At 29.1% G+C, this 23,994-nt stretch overlaps 1 protein-coding gene across 1 annotated transcript; it reads right to left on the reverse strand.

Annotated features, from left to right (window-relative positions):
- Positions 1 to 1,585: 1,585 nt before the first annotated feature.
- LOC129972840 (transmembrane emp24 domain-containing protein 6-like) lies at positions 1,586 to 21,770 on the reverse strand. The gene is made up of 4 exons (XM_056087133.1): positions 21,513 to 21,770; positions 13,012 to 13,132; positions 8,979 to 9,124; positions 1,586 to 3,037 (listed from the first exon to the last, which is right to left on the reverse strand). The coding sequence occupies exons 1-4, from the start codon at positions 21,702 to 21,704 to the stop codon at positions 2,804 to 2,806; spliced, it is 693 nt and encodes a 230-aa protein (XP_055943108.1). The 5' UTR covers positions 21,705 to 21,770; the 3' UTR covers positions 1,586 to 2,803.
- Between the last annotated feature and the right edge of the window lie 2,224 nt (positions 21,771 to 23,994).

A 23,994-nucleotide genomic window follows, 5' to 3' on the forward strand; every position in this document is an offset into this window, starting at 1 on the left:
TATGCATTCATGTAGAATATAATGTTTTTTTATCAATCAATATATATCTCCTTTAAATTTTTTTTTTTGTTTTGTTTTTAAGTTCAAGTTGGAAAATTTGTTCTTGTAACATTTCATTTTATTCTAACATTTTAATTATTAAATAAATAAATTTATTAATGTGTCGCATTTAGTTGTTCATGTATTTTCATAGAAATTCATTGTATCCTGTTTGTTTTAGTTTCATTTGTTATGAATCAAGAAAAATATCATTAAAGAAAATATCTTATTATTTTATTTGATTGATTTTTTTCTTTTAACATTCATGCAGTGACAGCCTCTTTATTTCAAGTTGTAGCAACTTTTGCTTTCAATGTTCATAACATTAGCTTATGCATATATATATATTTTCTTCTAGAATTATTATTTGATTTATGTCTACTAGAATTATTAATATGATTTATTTCTTTATTATTTAAGTTTATTGTTATTAGAGAAATGCTGTTGTCTTATTTTTAAATTTTATTAGTGTAATGTTGGAGAGTTAGAGTTAGAGTCAGCTTGTCTTTTCCTGCATGATAAAACACATGTAATCGAATTGTAAGGAAGTTTATAGAAAATTGCTCTGTAGTGTTCTCTCAAGAGTATTATAACATGGCATATGGATTTTTTGATTTTTGCTTGAAAAGTCAGTGCAGTATAGAATTACTGATGATATTGATACATTTTCCTTCTGGTAAGCTGATTTTATTGACTTGATTTTTTTAACTAGCAAAGGCAAAATTGTAATTTATTTGTTATAGGAGAAAATGACTACAGAGGAATGTTTAGTATTTTTAAAAAATACTGTAGAATGTACGCTACAATATATATGTTGAAAAATAAATTATATCATTTAATAAATATTGTCTTTAAAAAACGTCTTATGAATCACTAAATTAAATAACTAATTATGTAGGAAGCCAATATTCCATCTTGGTTTCTCCATTACCAATAATTTTACTTTAATATTGATCTACAGAAAAAAAATTCTGATAAATGCATATTAATTTACTATTTTTCTAATAATTTAACTACAGTGATGATAAAAATAATAATGAAAGTTAGATCAGTAGTCTTAAATATTAGTGCTCAAAATTGTTAAAATAATCAACAGAAAGATTTTATTTCATTGCATTGTCGTATAAAAGTGAATGCTGCATTGCACAAGGCATTTGATATGATTTACAATTAGTTCAGTCATTTTAAAAACATTTAATGTTTGCAATAGATATCAAGAATTTCTGTGGTTTAAAAAATAATTAAGAGGAAATGTTAATTTTTTTAGAAGTATATTCATTCCTTAAGAAATATTGCATGTTTGCTCATTTTTTAGTTGATAAACCACTACTGCATGCATACTACTGTTTATAATAGAGTATGAAATGTTTGATTGCTGACTTTGAAACTATATTCTTATTTCTAATTGAGCAATAATGGCATCTGGTGAGTGTAAATATATCTATCAAGTATAAATTGCTGTTGCTTTTCAGCATCAGTTTTTGTTGTTAATGTACGAATAAGATGAAGAAAAGATAATAGTAATAATAAAAAAAATAAAAAAAAATCAGTTTATTTTATTTTATTTGTTAATCAATGAGAAACATACAAAATGAGCTGAAAAATAAATCATCAGAAAGTTTTGTGCATTCTTTTTGCATTAATTTTTTTTCCCTTCTACAATTTCATAAAGATATATTTGGCAAGAAAATAAGGATGTACAAAAATAGAATAAAAAATGGACAAACATTGAAACAACTGTAGTATGTCATTTCATCTAAGAATAAACAAGCAAAACTTTTTTTTAAAAGTTAGGAATATTTTTTTAATACAGAAAAAAAAATGACAATAATTTTTAAATGTTTTGATAGTTTCAGAAATTTTGAAAATACATTTATAAAAGTATTTCATTTCAGATTTATAGCTCTGAATTATGGTAATGCATTTATCAATATTTTTGTTTTCAGTAACCTTTAGAAATTAGTTCTCATTTACTATTTAAGATCTTTTTATTTAATTATTTGAGGAAATTTAACATTGATACTTTCATTCCCATTCTGATTTATTTTAACAAATCCTATTTTTAAAAAAAATGCAATAAGTTTTCATTCGGAAAATTGAGCAGTAAACATCTACGTATGAAGTCAAAACTTCTCAAAGTAAGATGCCTTATGATTTCCTTTTCACTCATTCCAAGGTTGACTGAGCTAGATGTAAAAACAAAAATAGTCCGTGCTTTTAAATGGAAATAAAACTTGATTTTGTAAAATATCATTTGTGCATGCAATTTAAAAAATATATATATAAACATAAATATTTAAATTCAAGAAATGTAAATGCAAAGACTTTTTGTATTTTATTATTTTTATAGGTAATGTGTAATTTTAGTTACATAAATATCACTGTTTTTTTTTTTTTTTTTTCAGAGAAAATTTATTTCTCTATATTCATAAGGAGCGAAATAGTTGTAACACAAACATTTTATTTATTTATTAATTTTTTTGTACCCAAGTACAAAAAGTTGAGTGTTTAATTTCACTTAAGGTTTTTTTATGCATATTTTAATCTAATGAAAACATTTAAAATGAATAAAAACAAAAAGTTGCGTTTAATGTACTTTTACACAACAATATCACAGATATATATCAAAATAATTGTTTTAGATGTAAAATGAGTTAAAGATCCATTTTAAAAATAATAATACAGAGACTTCTTTTAATTTGGTTTTGTTTTTAAAATGCAGAAAGCCATATAAATGATTAATTCTGATAAACTATATTATATATTAAGCTCTTGGTTTTGCTGTGGGTGTTACATTTTTTGTATCAAAAAGTTTGCGTACAAAATACACTTGTAGTGTTGATGTTAAGAAAATGACAGCACACTGTGCAATGGACCAGGTCTGCACGTAACTGTGGTTTCCATCCACCACATACCAATCTTTTGACATCTGCCGTCGTGACTGGTCCTGGTACTTTAACATTTCTCCTATCCGCCCGTCTACTGTTTGGAGGATATTCTGCAAGCAGAAACATTTCAGGTATTACTTGATGTGATAAATTTTGAAAATTAATCAGACTTGCAGTACTCATCTAAATGTGAATTCCAATATTACAACACAGATATTGTGAATAAAATGTGAAATCTGTACTTTCTTTTTTGTTGCTGATTATTCTCTTCCCCCTTATTGCCTTCTATTTTTAATTCAAAAGATTAACTTCAAATAAGTAAGGATAAACAATTATTTCATAAATTGGATCATCCAAAAATTATTTTAAGTGCTTGATGATGGAAAATGAAAATAAAAGAAAATTCTATTAAACAAAAAGTGTTTATTTGAGATCATCTAAATTCTTGAAAAAAACAAAAAATATTTCTAAGCAATTTCTTTTAAAGATTTGGTCAATGATAAAAAAATCAAGAAGTTTTTGTAATTTTAAAAACATTATGCATAAATTTAAATGATTACTTTTGTTCAATTTGAAACAAGAAATTTTTTATCATTATTGATAATATGTTTTTGAACAATCTTGCTATTATTTTTGAAGCAATATACAATGCGATATCAAGATTGCCTTGGCAAAAATAATTATAAATATGTTACTTTAAATTATATCAAGAAAATCTATTAAGTTTGATAGTTTGAATTTATCATAAGAGATTTAAACAGTGTTGCCCAAAAAAACGTAAAAGAAAGTAAGGAAAGCCAAGTTCTACATATACTCTGTGGTGAATCATTTCAAAGAACTTTTTATTTGAATCTGCAAATATTTGAAATTTTATTGATCCTCATCTTAGTAGCTTTCTCTCTTCTTTACTTCCCACTCATTAACTCCACAATTTATATGTAAAATAAACAGTTTCAGTGAATAACTATTCAAAAAATTCAAATCTAATTCTAAATTGCTGAAAGAAAGAAAAAAAAAAAAAAAAATGCTTTAAATCGAATATCTAGTTTTAATTACTTGTTATCAATGTAAATTAAAATATTAATAATTATCATTTAACCTGCAATCAGATTTCTACATAAAAACAAAATGCTAAATTTGTAAGTGGCATAATTTTCTCAAAAGAAGAAAAGTTTACGAATCTTGGTTTGAAAATCCAGTTTCATGGAACTAAATTTACTGTGGCACATACTTCTAGTGGGGGAGGGGGCTGTACCCCCTTGTCGGCAACAACCCTCTCTTCCACTGCCGGCAAGAGATTGGGAGTCTCGTCGGCAAAATTTTTCAACACTTCAAAACAGTTATAGAGAGCTGAGCGTTAATGAATATGATAACTTAAAAGCCATCTTAAAGTTTATATACTGTAAAATATTTAAGTGGTTTGACTGCATCTAGCAAAATAATCGGTAAGGTGGCAAGTCAATAAGATGTCGCTTATTGTTATATTAACGTCCCGTTTTAAAGCTAGGGCTATTTGGGGACGGACCTCGTCATTTTGAACCGTGGTCAGATGACGAGAATAAGATGTCGCATTCTATTGATAATTTTTGGTCGGATGTCGACGATGTTAAGTCCGCAGATTTTGAGATATCTGATTCAATTGTCGTTCATTCAGGACATAATTTGGCCCTGATTTGTCGGCTTTGGCAGTATAACCGATATGGTATCTGGTGAATAAGATACCGCATTTTGCCGACACCTGTTGGTCGGCAGATAAGATATCAATGCAATGGATGCCGACATCATTAAAATCGCGGATTTTCCCTTATTTAAAAATTATTTTAAGTAGTGACTGCTCTTAAAAAAAAAAAAAAAAAGTCGATTTTCGCAAAACATTGAATAATTATTTTTATAAATTATTCTGAATTTCTGAAAAGTACCTTTTGATAAACCTTTTGAGTATAGTTTCCACATTCATTTTATATAACCTCCATGATAAGAGTATACATTTGTTCATTTGGCATGACATGTCATTCTAGCGCAATAAATACAGAGTTGAATGCGTTCTTTCCCAAGAATGCTTTCTTTGACACGGATTACGCAAAACAATACACAAGTGTGAAACATCCGAATTAGTACAACAATGATCGCTTATTGGTGGATTAAAGGTCTTGGAGAATTGTTCGTTTTTGTGATGAACCGTTTTAAAGATTCCTAAATTTAACATCCCCATCTGGCAGCATGTCTCAGAAGATAAGAATCCAGCAAATCTTGTTTCTCGAGGGTGCAGCCCAAAACAATTGTCTAAATTAGAATAATTGAAGGGACCTTTATATTTGTATGGACCTTAACTTCCAGTGAAATATTTTTTGTCAAGGAAGTTCATCACGAAAGACTTAAAATCAAACTGAGCAACTTAAATGATCCCTTGAAATTTTCTCCTTTTGAATCTATCCTGTAGCATGGATGCAATGTTTTGCTAACATAGCATGCAAAATCAGTGGACTTTCTTCGCACGAAAAGGAAGTTGCAGAGAGACACTTGATCAAACATGTACAGCATTCTACAGGATGAGCATTCTTCATCATGTACTTGAGATACCATGACGCAAATCTTGATACTATGACGAGTTAAAAGGCGAATATCAGATCGAATCGGTAAACATTCCTTTATTTCACCGGCATTGTTACCTGATATTTATATTTTTTACTCAGCGGTTAACTGAGTCTCCCTGGAATGCAGATATTTTTAATTATTTTGAGTTATAAATTGTGAATCATTAGGGGAAGAAAAATTATTTGCAAGGTAGTCAATAGCTACAGAAAATGCAAACGGTTTAATACGAAGTCGCTATTTCGGATTCAGTGTCACTGTCGTGAAGCCGCGTTTCAACGACCTGTGGTCTTTACAGATAGGGTCGTAAATCTACCAACTGACCCATTGTTGAACCATCCCTGCATGTGAACGTCGGTCCGGAGCTTCCCACAAATTGTCGATAAAATAAAAAGACATTAAAACCCCCGAAAAACCACAAGAAAGGGGAAAGAAGGCAAAATGCGTCGGTCCCAAGGCGCGCACAGGTCTCGGAACGCTGCTTTAGATAGAGTTAAGCATGCTACGCCTTTGAAGTAGCAGGTAGTGATCTCGTTGGTCCTTTATTTCTTAAACATTTAGACAAGGAATGGGTAGATTCATTCACTCGTGCGCTTTATAGAGCCATTCATTTGAATTTGGCAACTTCTTATATACAGACAAGTTTTTCCTTCCAATCCGTCGCTTCATTGCAAAAAGAAGTTGATTCAGAATCGTGTATTAGGACAATGGCATCCATTTCAAACATACTTTCAATTGCCAAAATTAAATCAACAGGAATAAAGTTGTTAAAGAAGTTGATATATTTAGAATTTCTTGGAGATACAATCATTTGATAATCGCCTGATGGTGGGAGGAAACTGAAAACTCAAAACGGTGTTTTCATGCGACGAATCCATAAAAGTTTACCCATTAGAACTCCAATCTGACTATCCTTCAAGTTCTATTTTACAAATTCCAAATGTGGATGAATCTGTTTTCGGCGGTTTGGAACTTCTTCAATGGTTTATTATAATCTAAAAATTCAGGCTTTCAAAAACAGTGACTTGAAAAAATAGAAAAGAAAACTGCCGCAAAACAAGAGACTAATTTTATAGATAAAAAATAAATAAATTTACAAAATGAGATTTTTAAAAATCAAGTTTCGATGCTCCTTAGAAAAAGCAATTCAATACAAATACGAAAATTAAAATCAGCATGCATAGACACTGTTAGGATATTAGTACTAATCAAATGCGCATTTTTAACACATTTTTCAAAGTACGCTGGAGTCCCAATTAAACAGAATCAGGAATTTAGTACAGTCAGTATTTAATTTTGGTTTCACGAGCTGAAAGGACATAGCTTTTAATTCAATCCCCAGAAGAATCACCAAAAAATAATAACGAGAATAATAATTTAAAATTTTAATGTCTTATTCACAGCCAAGGTAATCATGAAACTTTCGCTTCAGGTATGTCTTGCTTTATTCGTATATCAACAGAGATTTTTAAGATCAACGATGGTAGAGTAAAAATAATTAATTATCAATAAAATATCTACGGATATTAAGGAATAACCTTGGAGGCGATCAGACGGAATTACTGATTGCTAAAAATTTCAATTAAATGTTTTGTGGAATTTTAATTTAATAAATTTTTTTCAGAAAAATATTTTGATAAATATACCATTTTAGAAAACCTTATACCATTCTGATCATTGTGCTATGCAGTCTTTTCTATCTAATTTTCTATCAGTATTCTTCATACAATCTAAAAAGAGCAACAGTGTTTAAAATTGGCGCTTAAAATTTAGGTCTTATATTGAAATTTATTCAACACGAAAAAATAAGCTGAATCTTCAGACCGATCAACATTAAAAAGAAAGAAAAGAAAAAAACCGGGATGAAATATTAATAATAAGCAAAAATATTTTGAGTTCCAATTCAGGAATGAAATGTGTTGTTTTAAATATGCTAAAAATTTATATTTTTTAATTTTTATCAAAAGTAGGAAAATTATATTACACTAATAAGAACATTTTTTTTCTTGAATTTACAGATGACATAAAAATTATTTTTATACTGTAATATTTTTGGAAGTTACGATGAGGAAACTTCAAATTTTTGCTTAATTTTAAATTAATTACAATTCTAATTAAAAATTTCCAAAAAAGGGCTTATTGTCCAAAGTATATATATGAAAGTTTGGTAATGTAGGTCAAATAGAACATCAATACATGTACACATACATCTTTATTATTAGTAGATGGTATATTGGTACTCTACTGAACAGATCGTTAGAGTTAGAGTAGCACATTTGGCACAGATATACCACGGAAAATAAAAATGTGCACATAAAAGGATTTTTTTGAAATTTTAATTAAAATTATTCATTAAAAATTAAACGAAAATTTGATGTTTTTCCACCATAACTTTGGAAATTATTATAGTGTTAAAAATAATTTTGATATCATCTTAAAATTTAAAGGATTATTTTCTCAAGGATACAATTTAATAGTAGTTCAAATTTTACAAATATTTTTGATTTACTTAAAAATATTTTAAGGGTATTAAATAAAAATATATTTCATTGTTGTAAGGAAATTCAAATATTGTTACTACAAACATATCATTCTGATTTTTAATTCCACTTTTGAAGATGAGAGTATTAAGAGATAGCTTATTTTTCTATAATGAATAGGTTTCAATTTAAAGTATGCTTTTAATATATTTTTCGAAATTTTTTTTTGAACGTACAACTGAAGTTTAATTTCACAAGTAAACAATGAAGAAATGTTTTTTAAGTACACATAATTTTAAAGACTGCTGTTCTTTCCTATAATATAATTGGTTGTATAAAAATATATTATCGTTTTTATTATCTGAAAACTGCTTTTTTATTGCTACTAAATTTTTTGTCGAATCAAGAAAAGTTGTATTGAATAATTTTCAGAATTATAAAAAAAAATTCTGCAGTACACATAAGATTTAAACATTGAACAATTCACTTTCCTACACTCCAAATGTGTTAAGTTTCAACAAGTTTTATAAATTGAAATTTAATCACTTCTGTTTCAAATTTTAAAGGAGATGACAGAAAATTAGGAAAATGCATAACATAATGAGCAGAAAAATGTAAGGCTTCTAAAACAGAACATGATTAACAAAGTTTAAAGCATTTTGCTGAAGAAGTCATAAAATATTAAATTGAAAATTTTGGTGATCATTAAGACATTTAATTTTAATGATCACTAAGGCATTTAAGCTATCCAATAACGGTTGTTTAAAACAAAATAATTTTTAAAAATTACTTTTTAATGTATTTTGCAATGCAAAATTTTCCATGGCTCAGCACTAATTAGAAAGTGATTTTAAAAGCATGAAATTAAAAAAAAAATCCCAAGAACAATGTTGGAACATTTAATAACATTTAATTACACAATATTTGATTTTAATTTGAATATGTTTGGCACTGAGTGAGTACAGCTTTAATAACCTACCGTGAAATTAGCGACTGTCACATCAGTTTCTTCCAGTTCTTTGATGTAGTCTTCCCACTTGTCTCGCTTGAACGAATTCACGTACATGCTGACCAACTTGGAGGCGAAGCGAGACAGAGAATTATCGATGCACAAATGATAGTATCCTGGGAGAGAAAATGGCAAAAATAAAATATCTTGGAAACATCAGTGGTTGTGAAAGACAATCTTTTTGAAGGATGTTTACCAGTCATTTTGATATCATTAGACGAAAGAGTCCGTTCATGAATTACAAACATTAATACAGACATGATGGTAGAAATAGCCTTTATATGATTGGTTAACGCATCACGTGAGAAATTGAAAAAAAAAAAAAAATCCTGAATTACAAAAATTATTTCAAAGTAATTATTTTAATTATTTTTTTTCCTCCCGTTCGAATATAAAAACCAAGTTTGTTTAAGACAGGGAAAAGGATTAATCATCATAGACTGACTGTTCCGACCTGCCCGAAAGCACACGGAAAAACTTGAATGACCGGACCGCCGCGACAGCCACACTGGCGGGAACTGTGGTTGAGTCCTAAGGGCCATCACCGACCACGGTACAACGCATCCCTAAGGAAGTACGTCCCATCAGCGATATGAGATAGCCAACCCTAACTTTTTCGTATACTCACGAGGGTGGCGGGAACCAACCACCATGCCGGAAACTTCTCATCCTCGATTACGAGATGAACCCCAGTGGGACAGGGTTAAAATGGTATCAATTTATCCCGCAATAAAGATGAACTGTTTGTCTTTACAGATGTGTTTTTTTTTTTAAACCTGTTAGTGGCACATTCCGTCCATCCGCGCACTAAACACCAATTCAAATTTTTTTGAAATATCGCGAGGAATAACGTAAAACTCTCCTTACATTTCATTCTTTATACTGAGGAATTTTACACAATCGCAGCCGGCGTCCTGGCATAGGGGTAGCGCGTCTTCCCCGTGATCTGGGCGTCCCGGGTTCGAGTCCCGGTTTGGGCATGGTTGTTCTTCTGTTGTTCTATCTGTGAGATGTGTGAATGTGCCCTCCTGTAAAAAGGGGTTGTGCAAGCGAATGAATGATGCGTGAGTGGCAAAGTCGTACTCTTGGCCCTAGTTGGCGCTGCTATAAAAAATAAGAGACGTCCCCCTCAGGCTTAAATCGCTGTCTTCGTAACAGCGGGCTTGTCAGTGGCAAGTGCCATAAGAAACAAACAAACAAACACCAAACACAATCGCACTGTAGCCATGCAAGGGGATTAACATTTCAGCACGTTAATGTTTTGATACTGGTAAAATTTCTATAAATTGCAGGATGAAACTTACAGACCAGTCCGTTGGAATAAATTAAAAAAAAAAACTAAACGAAATTTAAAAAACATTTTCAGAGTTTAGGAGCATAATATTGCATAAAAAACTTTTTTTTTTCCATCCTACTTTAAAATTTGAAAAATTGATTTTTCAGTGATATCGATTTTATTTTCTGTGTAATTTTTTCCTTTATTTAAATACATTTTTCAAAACATTTACACGAAAGCTGATGCAATACATTTTTACCATTCATTCGCTGCTGAAATGCCCAGAAGTTAGCGAAGTCGGCATTCACTGTGTAAACTTTATTTTTTTAAAAAAAAATGAGCAGATTTAGAGTACAAAAATGTTTAATTTTTATTATTTCCTCACATACTTTTTTTTCTAGTTTGATAGAAGTAGCTCACATTTTCAATTATTTCGACGCAGTTTTATGAATTTTTAAATTTGTCTTAGAAACGATAGCGAAATAGTATTCTAAAGTTCAAACGATATAATAAATTATGTTTTTTGAGTGAAATAAGAATGTTTTTCTGCAGACTTTCTGTCTGTAAATTGGGTGAAATAAAAACAGTTACGCAGGGATTGCAATGAAATGAATCGAGCCTAAAACAATTCAAATTACAATGTTGTAGAGTGGATATTCTTTTCCCTTTTTATCATCGTTTGCTGTTTTTGCTATCATCGTTTAATATCATCGAAATCATTATGAGAAAGAAGAAATTTTGCGGAAAAAGGAAACTGATACATTTTTGAAATAACTGCGGGAATGCTGCGGTTCAATAATTTGTTCTTTAAACTTTTAAGTATATTTATGATTTACCTACACTAAATCTCAAAATGTAGGACTGATAGAAACAAACTGTTTCACATTTAAAATCAACGCATCAAATTATTCCAAATTGCAAATAATGTGTACATATGTGTTCTATGTTCTTTTTGTTAATACATGGATCATATATTTTGTTCGGTTATTTTATTTAGAACACCAAAAGAGCTGAATTTCTTTAGTACAAAACAATTTAGGGAAATATTTTAAAACTTTTTAAATTCATTTTTCATTCTATTAATAGAGAACAATATACAGTCAAATATCACACAAAAAAAAAAACCCCTCTTATAAGGAATGATTCGCATAACGAGCAAAACAAAGAATAAAAAAGTCACTTGCTTAACGAGCGATGTTTCGTAGAACGAGTCATGAAGCCACATGCTAGATTGGCCTTTATCAGTCTGCATTGAGCGCTTGTTGGAAAAGAACCCTTATAGCTTACATAGAAGAATTTTGAGTCGGATAGCGTTGTCGAATGCGACTTCGAAAACTTTGAGCAAGTACTTATGGAGCCTTAATAGACGGAATTATGTCTCTGGCCAAGATTATGGGGCTAGAGATGGATAGCAACAACATGGATGATCTGGTGGAAGAACATAGCTAGAAATCTCGAAGAAGCAGCAAAAGGCAATTGAGGAGACTTGATTAGGAGAGAAGAAAATAATTTCAACGGTGCAAACAACGTTTTAGCAAAATAAAGGTCATGCTAAAAGCATAGAAAATGATTACTTCATTCATTGAGAAGCTTCGTCTTGATAAGGCAGTAGCTGCGCTCGCTACTGCTTCGTTTAATGATAATACTGTGTCTAAATTTTGCTAAATATTAGTCCCAAAGCAAATCTCTTTACACAACAAAAACATACATTATAATTAATTATAACATTATTATACTTATGATTGTTTCTTTTTGGAATGGAAAGCATTGTTATTTTATATGAATTTCTATGGAAGAAATTATTTCATTTCAAGTGTAAGATTCGGGAACGGATTGTATTCCCCGTACATCTTATGTTGCTTTGGATCATTCAGTTCCTCCAACAGATATACGTAACTCAATGAAGAAATATATCCTTGCCAAATGGCAGGAAAGATGGGATTTGCAAATTAATAACAAGCTGCATCTTATTAAGCCCGTTACTGCATTGTGGCCCACTCTTCCTAATCGAAGATTCGATGCTAAATTGACGCGCCCACGAATTGGACACACGCATTATACTTCACAAACACTTGCTCTTTAGAGATTCAGTACTAATGTGCACAACATGCAACGAAAATCAAACTGTACACCATATTTTAACAAAATGCTCCGATTTCAACACTTCATATTTATATTATTTTAAACAACCGTTTTAGACTTGAAAGATTTAGTAGGTGAAAGACCCCACCCAAATGTGTTCCTTTTCCTTAGAAAAATCGGTATCTTATCTATAATTTAGGTTTTAACCCATGTTTTTTACCAATTTTGGGATTCCGACTGTCTTTTACGCTTGGTAACCGTATGTGGTTTTTCCGTTTGATTTTTTTTTTTTTTTTTTATTAAAGCTACAACCTTATTTAAAAGTTTTGACTCATAGCAATCGATATTACTTATGTAAGTCTTTTTACGTAGTTTCATATTTTAATCTTATGTTTGGCGCAGCATAGCCGACACCGGCTTTTGTGCCATTAAACGCCAAATTCCAATCCAATCCAATTGGGCAATAATCATACTCGCTACGTCAAGTTCCATTGTGTAAGTCAATCTAATGGGATTCCTTTCAAACTTTTTTTTTTCTCCTTGATAATGTAATGAAAAATAAGTGCTTCAATGAAATATTCTTAATTCATGAGATTGAACCTTATTTTTCAGAAAGTTTCGTCCTATATTCAGATTACCACTCACCTCCCGGATCCGCAGACTGCTCCTCGTACTCGGCGCTCGGCTTCCAGAAATAGGGCAGCACCAGTTGTCCGGAGGGGTGTCGCACGGCGAAGCCCGCCATGCCATCGCCGCCACGCATCACCTGCATCAGAAATCAAACGATGATTTCATCGATGAATTTTCAAATATTTGTTAAATTTTATATTCACAGTAAAGAAGCTGTTTTGGTGTTTATCGCCGTTAAAAGTAAATTGTTTCGAAACGTAATAGAAAATAATTAATTTAAAAAAAAATCATAATTTTAAATATTTTATTTTAAAAAGATAATCTTATATATATATATTTATTTTTTGAAAAATATTGATAATAATTATTATATTTTTTAAAAAGCGGAAAAGATTTTTTTTTTTTTTTTTTTTTTTTTGTGCTTACAATTCTACGAAGATATTTTTTATTTTGCTAGAGAATTCAGCAGCAGCCACAACAACGTGATTCATTTTCCAAAAATGAACAAACAAGTATGGCACATTATGGACTTTCTTTTCGATGAGTTAAGTCGATAAAGATCTCAGCGACGCTATTAAATGTTATCGAAATAATGGAAGTAAAGGAAACCAATGTAAAAATAAATCGATTTATTTCGGAGTTTTGAAAGCATTCAAGAAAACGCTATTATTTCCAGGATGTCAGGATATTTTCATTTATGTCTTGAAACTCATATTCAGCAGGGTTTATATTTCCACCTCCATAATTTTCTAATTAATTTCATTTTAATACTGAATTTTTCTTCTAAAAGGTTACAAAATCAAGGTTATATAACTTTCCGGCCAGCAAATAAAATTCTAAGTTGATTTAAGTTAAAGCATCAAAATAAAGTTATTAAATTCTAACCGTAATTGTTTTTTATAGCAACTGTGCTAGTACATACAGTATTCTCACTGTAGTGAGCGAAGTAAGGTTTTGTTTTGCAAACATGGGAGAATTGCTTCTGTAAGCGTCTGAAGAAGGGGAGGGGGGCGGCAGCTTTAGAAAACAGAAGTCGGAGCCTCAAAGTCAACCAATAAAACAAGTACTATTATACTCTGTTTCACCCTAACTTGGCAGTATTGTAAAAGGTAGAAAATGTGACGCTCCGCGTTGGGAAAGAGTTCCCCATCAATTCTGACTTTAAAATAGTTAAAATGCGCAGAAATTTATCAAATAATATCATAAATTACAGAAATCCTTTTTCTATAAGTATGTATTTAAAATTATTCTCAAGTTAGAAGTGCTTATCTGTTAAGTATTTTGTAAATTAAGCGAACGAATAAAGCTAAAAGATTGAGGTAATGAATTCCACTTTGGCTAGGACCGGTCTTCAAGGTCAAATATTTGGCGCGCTTTTCTTTTACGTCTCCGCCAACTCAGCTTCATTCAGTTCGCAACCATTATAATCTTTCGGACTTTTTTTATTCTCGCTTTTTTACCAGCTGATATTTTTGATACTATTAATCACATTAGTAGTTATTAGTTTTGATTGTTGAATATTTATTCGGTTCGTTATTTTTATTCACTTCTAAAATCTCTGAAAAAGAGAAAGTGTTATCACCGACTGCGCTGCGTACACCTTCAAGATGAGTGAAACCAACAAAAAGTGCAGCATGCAGAAACATATTAAACGTTTATTCTCGACTCCGAGGAAACCCTCAAGATTCTATCAATCAAATTGTCGATAAAGTTTCGTACCCCTGGAAAGAAATGACCAGGCTCAGTAGGTAAACATTCAGGTCTTGTAAAATATGATGATTTTACATTATCCTGTATTTGACGAAAAATCCATGCATATTTTCGTAGAAATGAGATCCCAACATTAGATAAAGTTTTAAAAGGTGTGAACGATTATACAGATATCTTTTCGAAAAACATTAGCCGAACTACGCTTTACCGAATATTGAAAGATTTAGGGTTTTCTTTTGAGAAACGATGAAACGAAATGAAATAACATTAATGATTTACTAAAATAATGCATCAATAATATTGAAAAAATAATGAAAATAAGGAAACAATTAAATCTCCGATAAAGTGATAATATAATAAAGTAAATAAATATTTACTATTTGGCGAAAAATTTGCGAGATAAAGTTTCGCCAGCGATCTGCATTTCTAGTAACTTTGTACTTTAAAGTAACCCAGTTCCCCTGACAGCGACTGTGATTCGGCATGCCTAGAATATACACTACTGTCAAGTTAGGGTGAAACAGAGTATAATACTACTATCTTTGAAAATTTTCGAAAAACTTCAGTTCAACAGAATGAGTACAGATAAAAATGTTTTTTCAAAGTAAGTCCATTATGCAAAACTACATTTTGAGTTGCTTATACAGAGATGCAAAAGTGGGTTGTAAGCCTCATTTTACCATTTCCTTTAAAAGTCGTCATCACTTCTAACTGCACTTTTTCGGAACTTGAGGATAGTTGTCTCTAGTAAAATGTGAAATAAAAATGTTATCACTACAGAAATGTTCCCGAAAACATACGTCCTCCTCTTACACTCTAAGGATCATAATGATCTTCATTCCACAATAGGAATCATTCCGAAGCTTAAGAAATTGGTTAAATTTCTTGAAAACAAATCAAGTAATAAAAATTAAAAGGCATAAATCAAATACGCTTTGGTTTGCAGATTTGATCTTGCACATTCGTTGGATCTTTCCAGGGAAAGATGAACTGCATTAGAATATGCTCAAATTTGTACTTTTTGTTCGACAGAAGAAGAAGAAGAAGGAAAAAAAAAAAAAAAAAGCTAAATTTGGATTGCGACGAACCAAAAAAAGCCCCTTTTACATTCGCGAATCGGATGGTCATGTATCAGTTGTTCGCTTATATGTACATACTTACATGAAATATTTGAGAGAAAAAGAGCACTTATCTCCTTCAATATGTTTTTTCCCTTTACTTATAATAAATATAAATGTATTTTTCCTTATGTATGTGTTAGCTTTGTATTAGTCTAGACTGTCTAACCTAGAACTACCAAATTTGGCACATATATACTTTGGAGGGAAGAAAGCAATTTCTTCTGAGCAATTTTTTAAAGATTTTAATTCAAAATTAAGCAAAATTGTGTCGTTTTTCCATGATAATTTCCGAAAAAATCACAGCATAATAATGGTTTTTATAATATTTTACAATTTTAAAAGAAATGTATTTTCAATGATATCAATTTTTTATCAAATAAGTATTTTTTTTCCATACTTAATACTTTTTTTTTAAATTTTAAGCTTATTTTACAAAAAAATCTAAAGAATTCTGAACGAATAATAAATTAATTACGGCCGATTAAGACAAAAACAAGAATTCTGGAAGAAAATAAAAATTATTGATATTCACTATTAAAGTCGCAGGCACTTTTTTGTTTTACAATCATAAGTATTTTCTGCCTGAACACAAATCACTACTGGCAAAACAGAATTTCAGGAAAACAAGAGATATTTTTTGCTTAGTTCTGAGAAGAATCTGTAGAAAAATTTTAAATTATCTAAAATACTATTAACATGTAGAAAAATACCAAATTTTACATTGTTTTAAATTAGAAATTAGATTACATTGTTAAAAGGCTAGAAATAGAAAAGCATATTAATTTTTTTTTCTCCTTCTTACGAATTTTAGAGCGGCTGACAGAAAATAAGGGAAATGCATAATAAAAGGTGCAGAAAAGCGTAAAGCTTTTAAATGATATGAATTAAATATCTATCAAAATTCAAAGTATATAAATATTTTGCTAAAAATTCATTAAGTCAGTTACGTATATTTGGTTGAAAATTTTAGTAACCATTAATATTGCTTGTCGCAAAAGGCGGCTAGTTTGAAATATGGGCGAAAAGAAGTTCATAAACAATTTTACTTTTTTTAATTCAATAAAATCACCAACAAAAACACCTTTTTTCAATTAACTTTTTAGTTAATGAATCGTGCCTCCTGAAATAAAGGGAAATTTCACTTTAAAAATATATGTATATATTTTTATATAGTCATAATTTTAAATATCGCCCTTTCATCAGAAACTGTAATGTTATCAAAAGCGCCGGTATTTCAACCTTAGCACAAAAATGATCAGTCTATTTTTTTAAAAAAAATTACGAATCAACAAACCTTCAAACTAAATGTTCCACATTTTTATAATAAAAAAGTTATGATCTTAATAATTATATGTTTTATTATTGAATTCTCAACTTACTCCCATATTTCATATGCTATTTTTATGAAGTTTCCAAATTAATTTTAAAATATTTTATAATTTTTGAAATTACTTTATAAGCTCTATAATTAGAAATTTTTTTTTCTCTGAAGAAACATACAATTTCAAAGAGCTCAGAAATCATTTTTGTTTCATAAATCCTTCAACTCTGACATAATCATAAAAATGTTTTATAGGTATACACTTAATATTTACTTTAACACAGAATTGACATATTTTTGCAAAAGCAAACTATATATATATATATATTCCAATGCATAGAGGTTCCACTTCCTAAAAGAACATCTTAATTATACATATATCTACAATTATAATAAAGATGAATTTGTATGTGTTGGTACTCTACAGACCAGACTGTTTGGCCTACAGCTGCAAAATTTGGTACATATATAATTTGAAAGGCATAAATGTGCGACTCGGGTAGATTTTTTTTTGGAATTTTTAATTAGAATTTTAATTAATTAATAATTAAGACAAATTTTGGCATTTTTCTCTCTGTAACTTCCAAAAATATTACAGCAAAAAAACTGATTTTTACATTATATTAAAGTTCAAAAATAATCTTTTAAATGATACTACTGTTTTAACTTATAAATTAAAATTTCTATTTTAAATCAATTTGAAAAATATTTTAATCATATTTTCCAATAATTTATTTCGCATATAATGAAAATAAATCATAATGAACGAAGAGATATAGCCTAAATATCGTACAAAATTTTATTCAAATCAACTGGGTTTTTTTTTTATTCGTCTTGATCTCATTTTATTTCTGAACTAGCTGCCTCTGGCGACCAGCTGGTTCGCCAATCTTAATGCTCGTTAAAATTTTGATAATTAAATATTTTATGTAACTCCTATTTTAATAGCTTCAACATCAAAATATTTTAAAGCTTCAAATTTTGATAGTCATATAATTAACTCATAATATTATAAAGGCCTTCAGTCATAAGGTAATATGTATCTCTCTAATTTTCTGTTAGCTCCCGTAGAATTTATGCTTTAAATTAAAGTGGAAATGATTAAACTGCAATAAATATAATAATATTTTTTTTACTGAAACGAAGCATTTTCTTTTTAAATATGAGTACTGAAAACAGAGTCGCTGAGTATTTAAACCTTATGGGCACTAAAGAATATTTTTCTTAATTTATATAATATCTCAAGAAGTTTTCAACAAAGATCATGATTCAGATTCATCATGAGCAGATTAATAATGTTTAGTTTTAAATGCATGAAATTCTAAGAAAATAAACAGAATCGTTTGAAATAATCGGTTGGAAACATGTTAAGCCTTCAAAACCAAGTCCGTATCCATTGTCAACAATCAGAACACAATGCGCATGCGTGAATTTTCAACGCCAATTATTGTAACGCAAATGCGTGAATTTTCTACGCATATTAGAAATTTTAATTTCCTTTATTCTGTTTTATTTAAATTCAAAAGTACTTCCGAATGAATCTGAAAGATCGATTAATTAACAATGTTTAATTTTAAATGCATCAAACACTAAGGAAATAAACAGAATTTTTTGAAATATGTTATATGTTAAGCCAATCCTCGTTAGCGTGGGGGGGGGGGGAGAAACTGAAGCCTTAATCATTTGGTGGTGGGGAAATGAAAAGATTTTTTTGGCGGGAAAGTTAGTTTTTAATTAATAAATAAAATTTTAATTAAAAATTCAAAGAAAAGGACCACAGGTGCACATTCCCGACCTCCAAGGTATACATGTACCAAATTTGGTAGCTGTAGATTGAACGATCTGACCTGTAGAGCGCCAACACACACACACACATTGAGCTTTATATAAGTATAAATTATCATGCTTGCAGACAGCCAGCCACTTTTCCCTCAATCGCTTCAGAAAGAATTATAGCTCGAAATTGATTTTTATACCATTCATAGTTCAAAAATTTATCTTTGTTTGAATATTAAACGATGTTTAATCCAATTTTTTTAATTTTCATGAATTTTGGTCAAGCCTGACCATGGGAAGGTTGCTCTCAGTTGCGCACTCTCCATAAAGACGAACATGATACAAGGAAGAGGAAAAATTCCGCAAATTCCCATAAAATGTAAAGCTTTTAATGATTAAAAAAAAAAAAAAAAACAGAATTTCAAGCATGGATTTTAAAATGTGAGAAATAACCTTTCCATTGATATTAAACTTTTTTAATATTTTATATCACATCTTTAGTTTTGTTTCCAATCTTATGGAAAACCATTCATTCAACAAACTCAATTAGAATACCATAAACAGAATGGGATGCACGATAAAACATTCATTAAAAAAGAACTTCAAGAGTTCTTTTTTCCATTAAATATTTTCTTTTAATATAAATACATAAATTTTTTCTAAGTGCACATAATTTTCTTTTAAATATTCTCTAACATTAGCTCAAATTATAAAGATTATCGCATTTTTTATTTCAATTAATACTTCTTATTTATTTTTATGTAATTTTTTTAAAAAATTAAATGATTTCAAATTATTTTTTTCAACTGTCTTCAAGAAAATGGACTATCTATTTTTGATTCTTAATGCACCATAATTTGAAATTAATTTTTTCATCTAAAAATTCCCATTTTCTTAAGCTTTCTACTTGATTTTTTAATAGTCATTTGCTTGAATCTTTAATTTTATTCATCGTATTTCTAAAAAATAACACTTCATTATGTTCATAATTTTAATTCGAAATTACTTCGTCAGATAGCTTTAATGTTAAATTATTAGCATGAAGCACAACAATAATGACTATTTCAAATTTTGTAACAAATAAGATGGACAAAACATATGCTTAACGATATGTTAAAAAAAAGTTCTAAAAAGTTTTAGTTTAGTTTAGTTAAGAGTTTCTAAAAAAAGAGATTTTTAACACACACACACACACACACAAAATCGTTTTTTTTTTTTATTAAACTTGTTTACTTAAAAAAAAGTAAAAAATAAAAGTAAACCTTTTATTTTTTTAGTTATAATTGTATATGATTTATTAATAAACATTGATTATAATAACTTTCGTGCTGTTTCGTTTCTGTTATTATAAAATATATATTTTCACTATTATTGACGATTAAAAAAATGGACATTTATCAAATTCTCGACGTCGAATTACAGTGCTCTAGAGAAAGTAAAAAAAGAAGGAAATGCCATTTCAGAATTGTTAGCATAAAACATCTGAATACATAGAAGGCAAAAGGAATACATGCATTTAAATGCTCCTTCTTCCGTTTATTTATTTATTTTTGGACACGTTTGATCAAATACTTTCTTACAAGATTTATAACTTGTTTTAAATCTGTCCACAATTCACCGATAGTAAAGCAGTTTTTATTTTTTGCTGCCAAATATTAAGTACATTGAATGAATTAGTAAAATAAGATTAAAAGAAAACACAGCCCACTGAATGACTCACTAAAAAAACATCTTTCTCCACATATGATCATTGTTTTAAAAATATTTCTCGTCAACTCTAAACTCTGAAATAGAATTTTTCTTTTCTTTTTAAAAATAATATTGAAAGGTCTATATACATTTTTTTTTCACTGAGCATGACAATTGAATTAAATCTTTTATAGAAATTAATAGACTTAATTCAAAAATAATTAATTTATAATGAAAGAAGAACATTAAAAATGTAAGCAGAAACCAAAAAATGGATTTTAATTAAAAAAAGTCTCATATCATCATTCAACCAATATTCTACAATTAAAAAAAAATGCATAATTTTTTTCATTACAATTTTAACAGATAAGAATTGTTACAAATTTTTATTTGCATCTTTTCAATATATTTTACGTTTTATCAGAAAATGCAATTATAGCTAACAGATTACTTAATTTATAAAGGAATAAAAAAATAATATTTTCTAAGAATGTAACATATATTGGAATAATGTAACTACAATAATAAAAAAAAAAAATTCACCAATCTTATTGATTAAAGGTAGACTAAGAACATATTTAAAAATTAGTGAGGCCAAAAAAGCACTTTGAAGTTATATTTTCAGAAATTATGAAGAAATTAGATTATTGCTAGCAGAATATATACATTTCCAAAATATCTTCTTTTTCAGCAGTGTCAATGGATTCAGTAAAGAAATTAAATCAATTAAAAAATTATTATATCATAAAAGATTTTTATATCTCTCCTACCAATGAAAGGGAATCATTTTTCGGAGAGAAACGACCCTATAAAAACTGAGCGACACCGATGATTTTATGATTGCCTTCACTATCAACACGTGGCACAGTGACATTCCCCATCTGCTCCGTTTCCCTTACCTGGAAAGCAACGTAGAAAGTGGATCCTGGATGGACATATTGACTGAAGCACTCCTCCTTGCCGGCGTCCACATGGATTTTGAATTCATAAGCCACTCCGATATTTTGATCGAAAGTGTACGTTTCGGAACAACACAAGATGATGAAGCAAGCCAAAAGGAAAGCGATCAGCCAGCGATCGGCGTTCGCCATGTTGTCTGCTCCGGATGGGCGCAAATCAAAACAAAACAGGTGTGAGCCGCTATCGAGGTTGCTGTCGAATGGGAGAACCACATGGCAGCGTTTATCGCCTTCTAGGAGCTGCCAATGTGGCAGATTTTCTTATATCTAGGCCAATAAGAGGGAGCAAAAAAGAAAAGAAAAAAACCGGATTATTCGTCGCAAAGGAAATTAATCGTCTCCATTAGAACTATGATACTAGATTAAAAAGTGACTAATAATATAGTCTGCATGTTGGCTCTTTATGTGGCTGACTAATAGAACTAGAATTACTAAATTTGGCTCAGACCTACTTTGGAAGGCTAGGAATGCAAGACTGAGCGATATTTTTTAAATGTCAATTAAAATTTTATTTAAAAATTAAACGAAATTTTGACATCTTCGTCATAACTTATTTGAATACTGCAGAACAAAAATGATTTTTGTTGGACTAATTAATTTATTAAGATGTTTTATTAAGATTTATATGGTCAGTAAGATGTTATCTATTATGTCAATTTATAATCATTGTTATGAAACTCAAATCGTCATAATTATTATTATAAAATATTTTATTCTGTATTTTCCTTCTATTTTTCGGTTTATTTTTCCATAATGGAATTCATTTTAAAATAAGCTTTTAAATAAAAAAAAAAATTATAAATAGTTTTATGGCAATTACAATTAAATTGCATCCAGCAAGTTTAGTTTAGTATCTTTTTATTTTAGTATCTTATTTAGTATCTTTAGTATCAAGTATGTTTTAGTTTGAAGTTTTATTATCAAACTAACCGTCTTTGGTGACTGGCTTGTTCGGTCGCATTATTAACTTTTTTTTATGGTTGAATATTAATATGATATATATATCTATATATATATATTAAAAATTTCTCCTTATTATTTGATAAAACCGAGAAACTCGAATAAATTAAAACAAATTATAACACATGCAAACTGAAAAGTGTATATACTACGAAATAAAAGCGGAAGTAAAATTCCCATTTCGGAATTAATGTCCAAAGAAGGTTTTTTTTTTTGTCTTAATTTTAACATTAGTAAAAGCACGTGATTGAATAGTTTGATGGTTGAATTTGAATCTCATCATAGCCTTAAGAATTAATTGTTACAAACTGTGTATTACATTTAAAAGCATTTCTTAAAAATGAAGAAAACATTGTACAGACATGAAATCGATATGATTAAAGAAGCAATTTTTTGAATTTTAAGTCAGTGAAAAAAATTATTTTTGAAAGATAATAATTTCGGAAAATAGAGTCATCAATTTGACAGTTAAGTCATAGCATTTGGTAATTAGTTAATTTAAATGCCACTTAATTGGAATTTATTTAGTTATTTTTAATATTTTTTAGTTTATTTTCGCCCTCGATTAAACTTTGATGCTTATTTCTTAATTTCTTTTACATCTTCTTTCCTCCAAATGAATAGTCTTATCCAAAATACTTTGAACATTTCTAATAACATTTTTCAGCTTTATTAATTAGTGGAGCGTTGAATAAAGTGCAGCTGTAGAGGTTTATACATATAGATTGTAATAGAATATTAAAGTAGATAAATCTTTATTGTATAACCATCATTATATAAATCATGAAATATATTCTGCAGTATATGAAAAGTTTTAATTATTAATGATTCCCTTTTCTATTCTTAGATTTTTAATGAGCATGCTTCAATGCAACAAGCACATTATTGGATTAGTGGAAATTTAATCACTTCCCTTTTAAAATTGAAGCTCAAATTTTAGGTGAAATAACAACATATTGGAGAGTAGCATAAGCATAATGAATATAACTGCGGAAACTTTCTACAATTATAAAAGTTAGTCAACTTTCAAAATTTGAAGTTTAAATTATTTTGTTATGGAACCTATTAAGATTAAATTATTTATACGAGCAACCAATAATCTGGTGAAAACGAGTTGTTAGCCAAAAACGATCAGCTCTTAATATCATTTGGCACGTAAATTCTTCAAAAGGTGATTTTATTTTCGAAGGTAGATTAAAAAAAAAAAAAAATATTACATTCAAGGGCGGTTTAAGGAGGTGCGGAATCAGATTGGAAATAGTCATTTTTACAATAATAGTTTTAAAGAAACTGAGTGGCTAAGATTAAAAAAATAGCAACGGAAATGTAACGCTTTTTTGCACAAACACCATATAACAATATTGTTATTAGAATATATTGGAAAAAAACTAAAAAGTGCTACCATCAATACATTTCCACTTAGAAAACTGGTTAATTTTTAGTTTAGTTTATTTATATTAAC

The sequence above is a fragment of the Argiope bruennichi genome, chromosome 6 (assembly GCF_947563725.1).
Source record: "Argiope bruennichi chromosome 6, qqArgBrue1.1, whole genome shotgun sequence".
Classification (NCBI taxonomy): Eukaryota; Metazoa; Arthropoda; class Arachnida; order Araneae; family Araneidae; genus Argiope; species Argiope bruennichi.

What these genes read in the sequence shown, in the direction of transcription:
- LOC129972840 (XM_056087133.1), bottom strand. Translation starts at nt 21,704, where the DNA reads ATGGCGAACGCCGATCGCTGGCTGATCGCTTTCCTTTTGGCTTGCTTC. An exon ending in CTTTCTACGTTGCTTTCCAG is followed by an intron (nt 13,133 to 21,512) that starts GTAAGGGAAACG and finishes TTTCTGATGCAG; the next exon opens with GTGATGCGTGGCGGCGATGG. An exon ending in GCAGTCTGCGGATCCGGGAG is followed by an intron (nt 9,125 to 13,011) that starts GTGAGTGGTAAT and finishes TTTCTCTCCCAG; the next exon opens with GATACTATCATTTGTGCATC.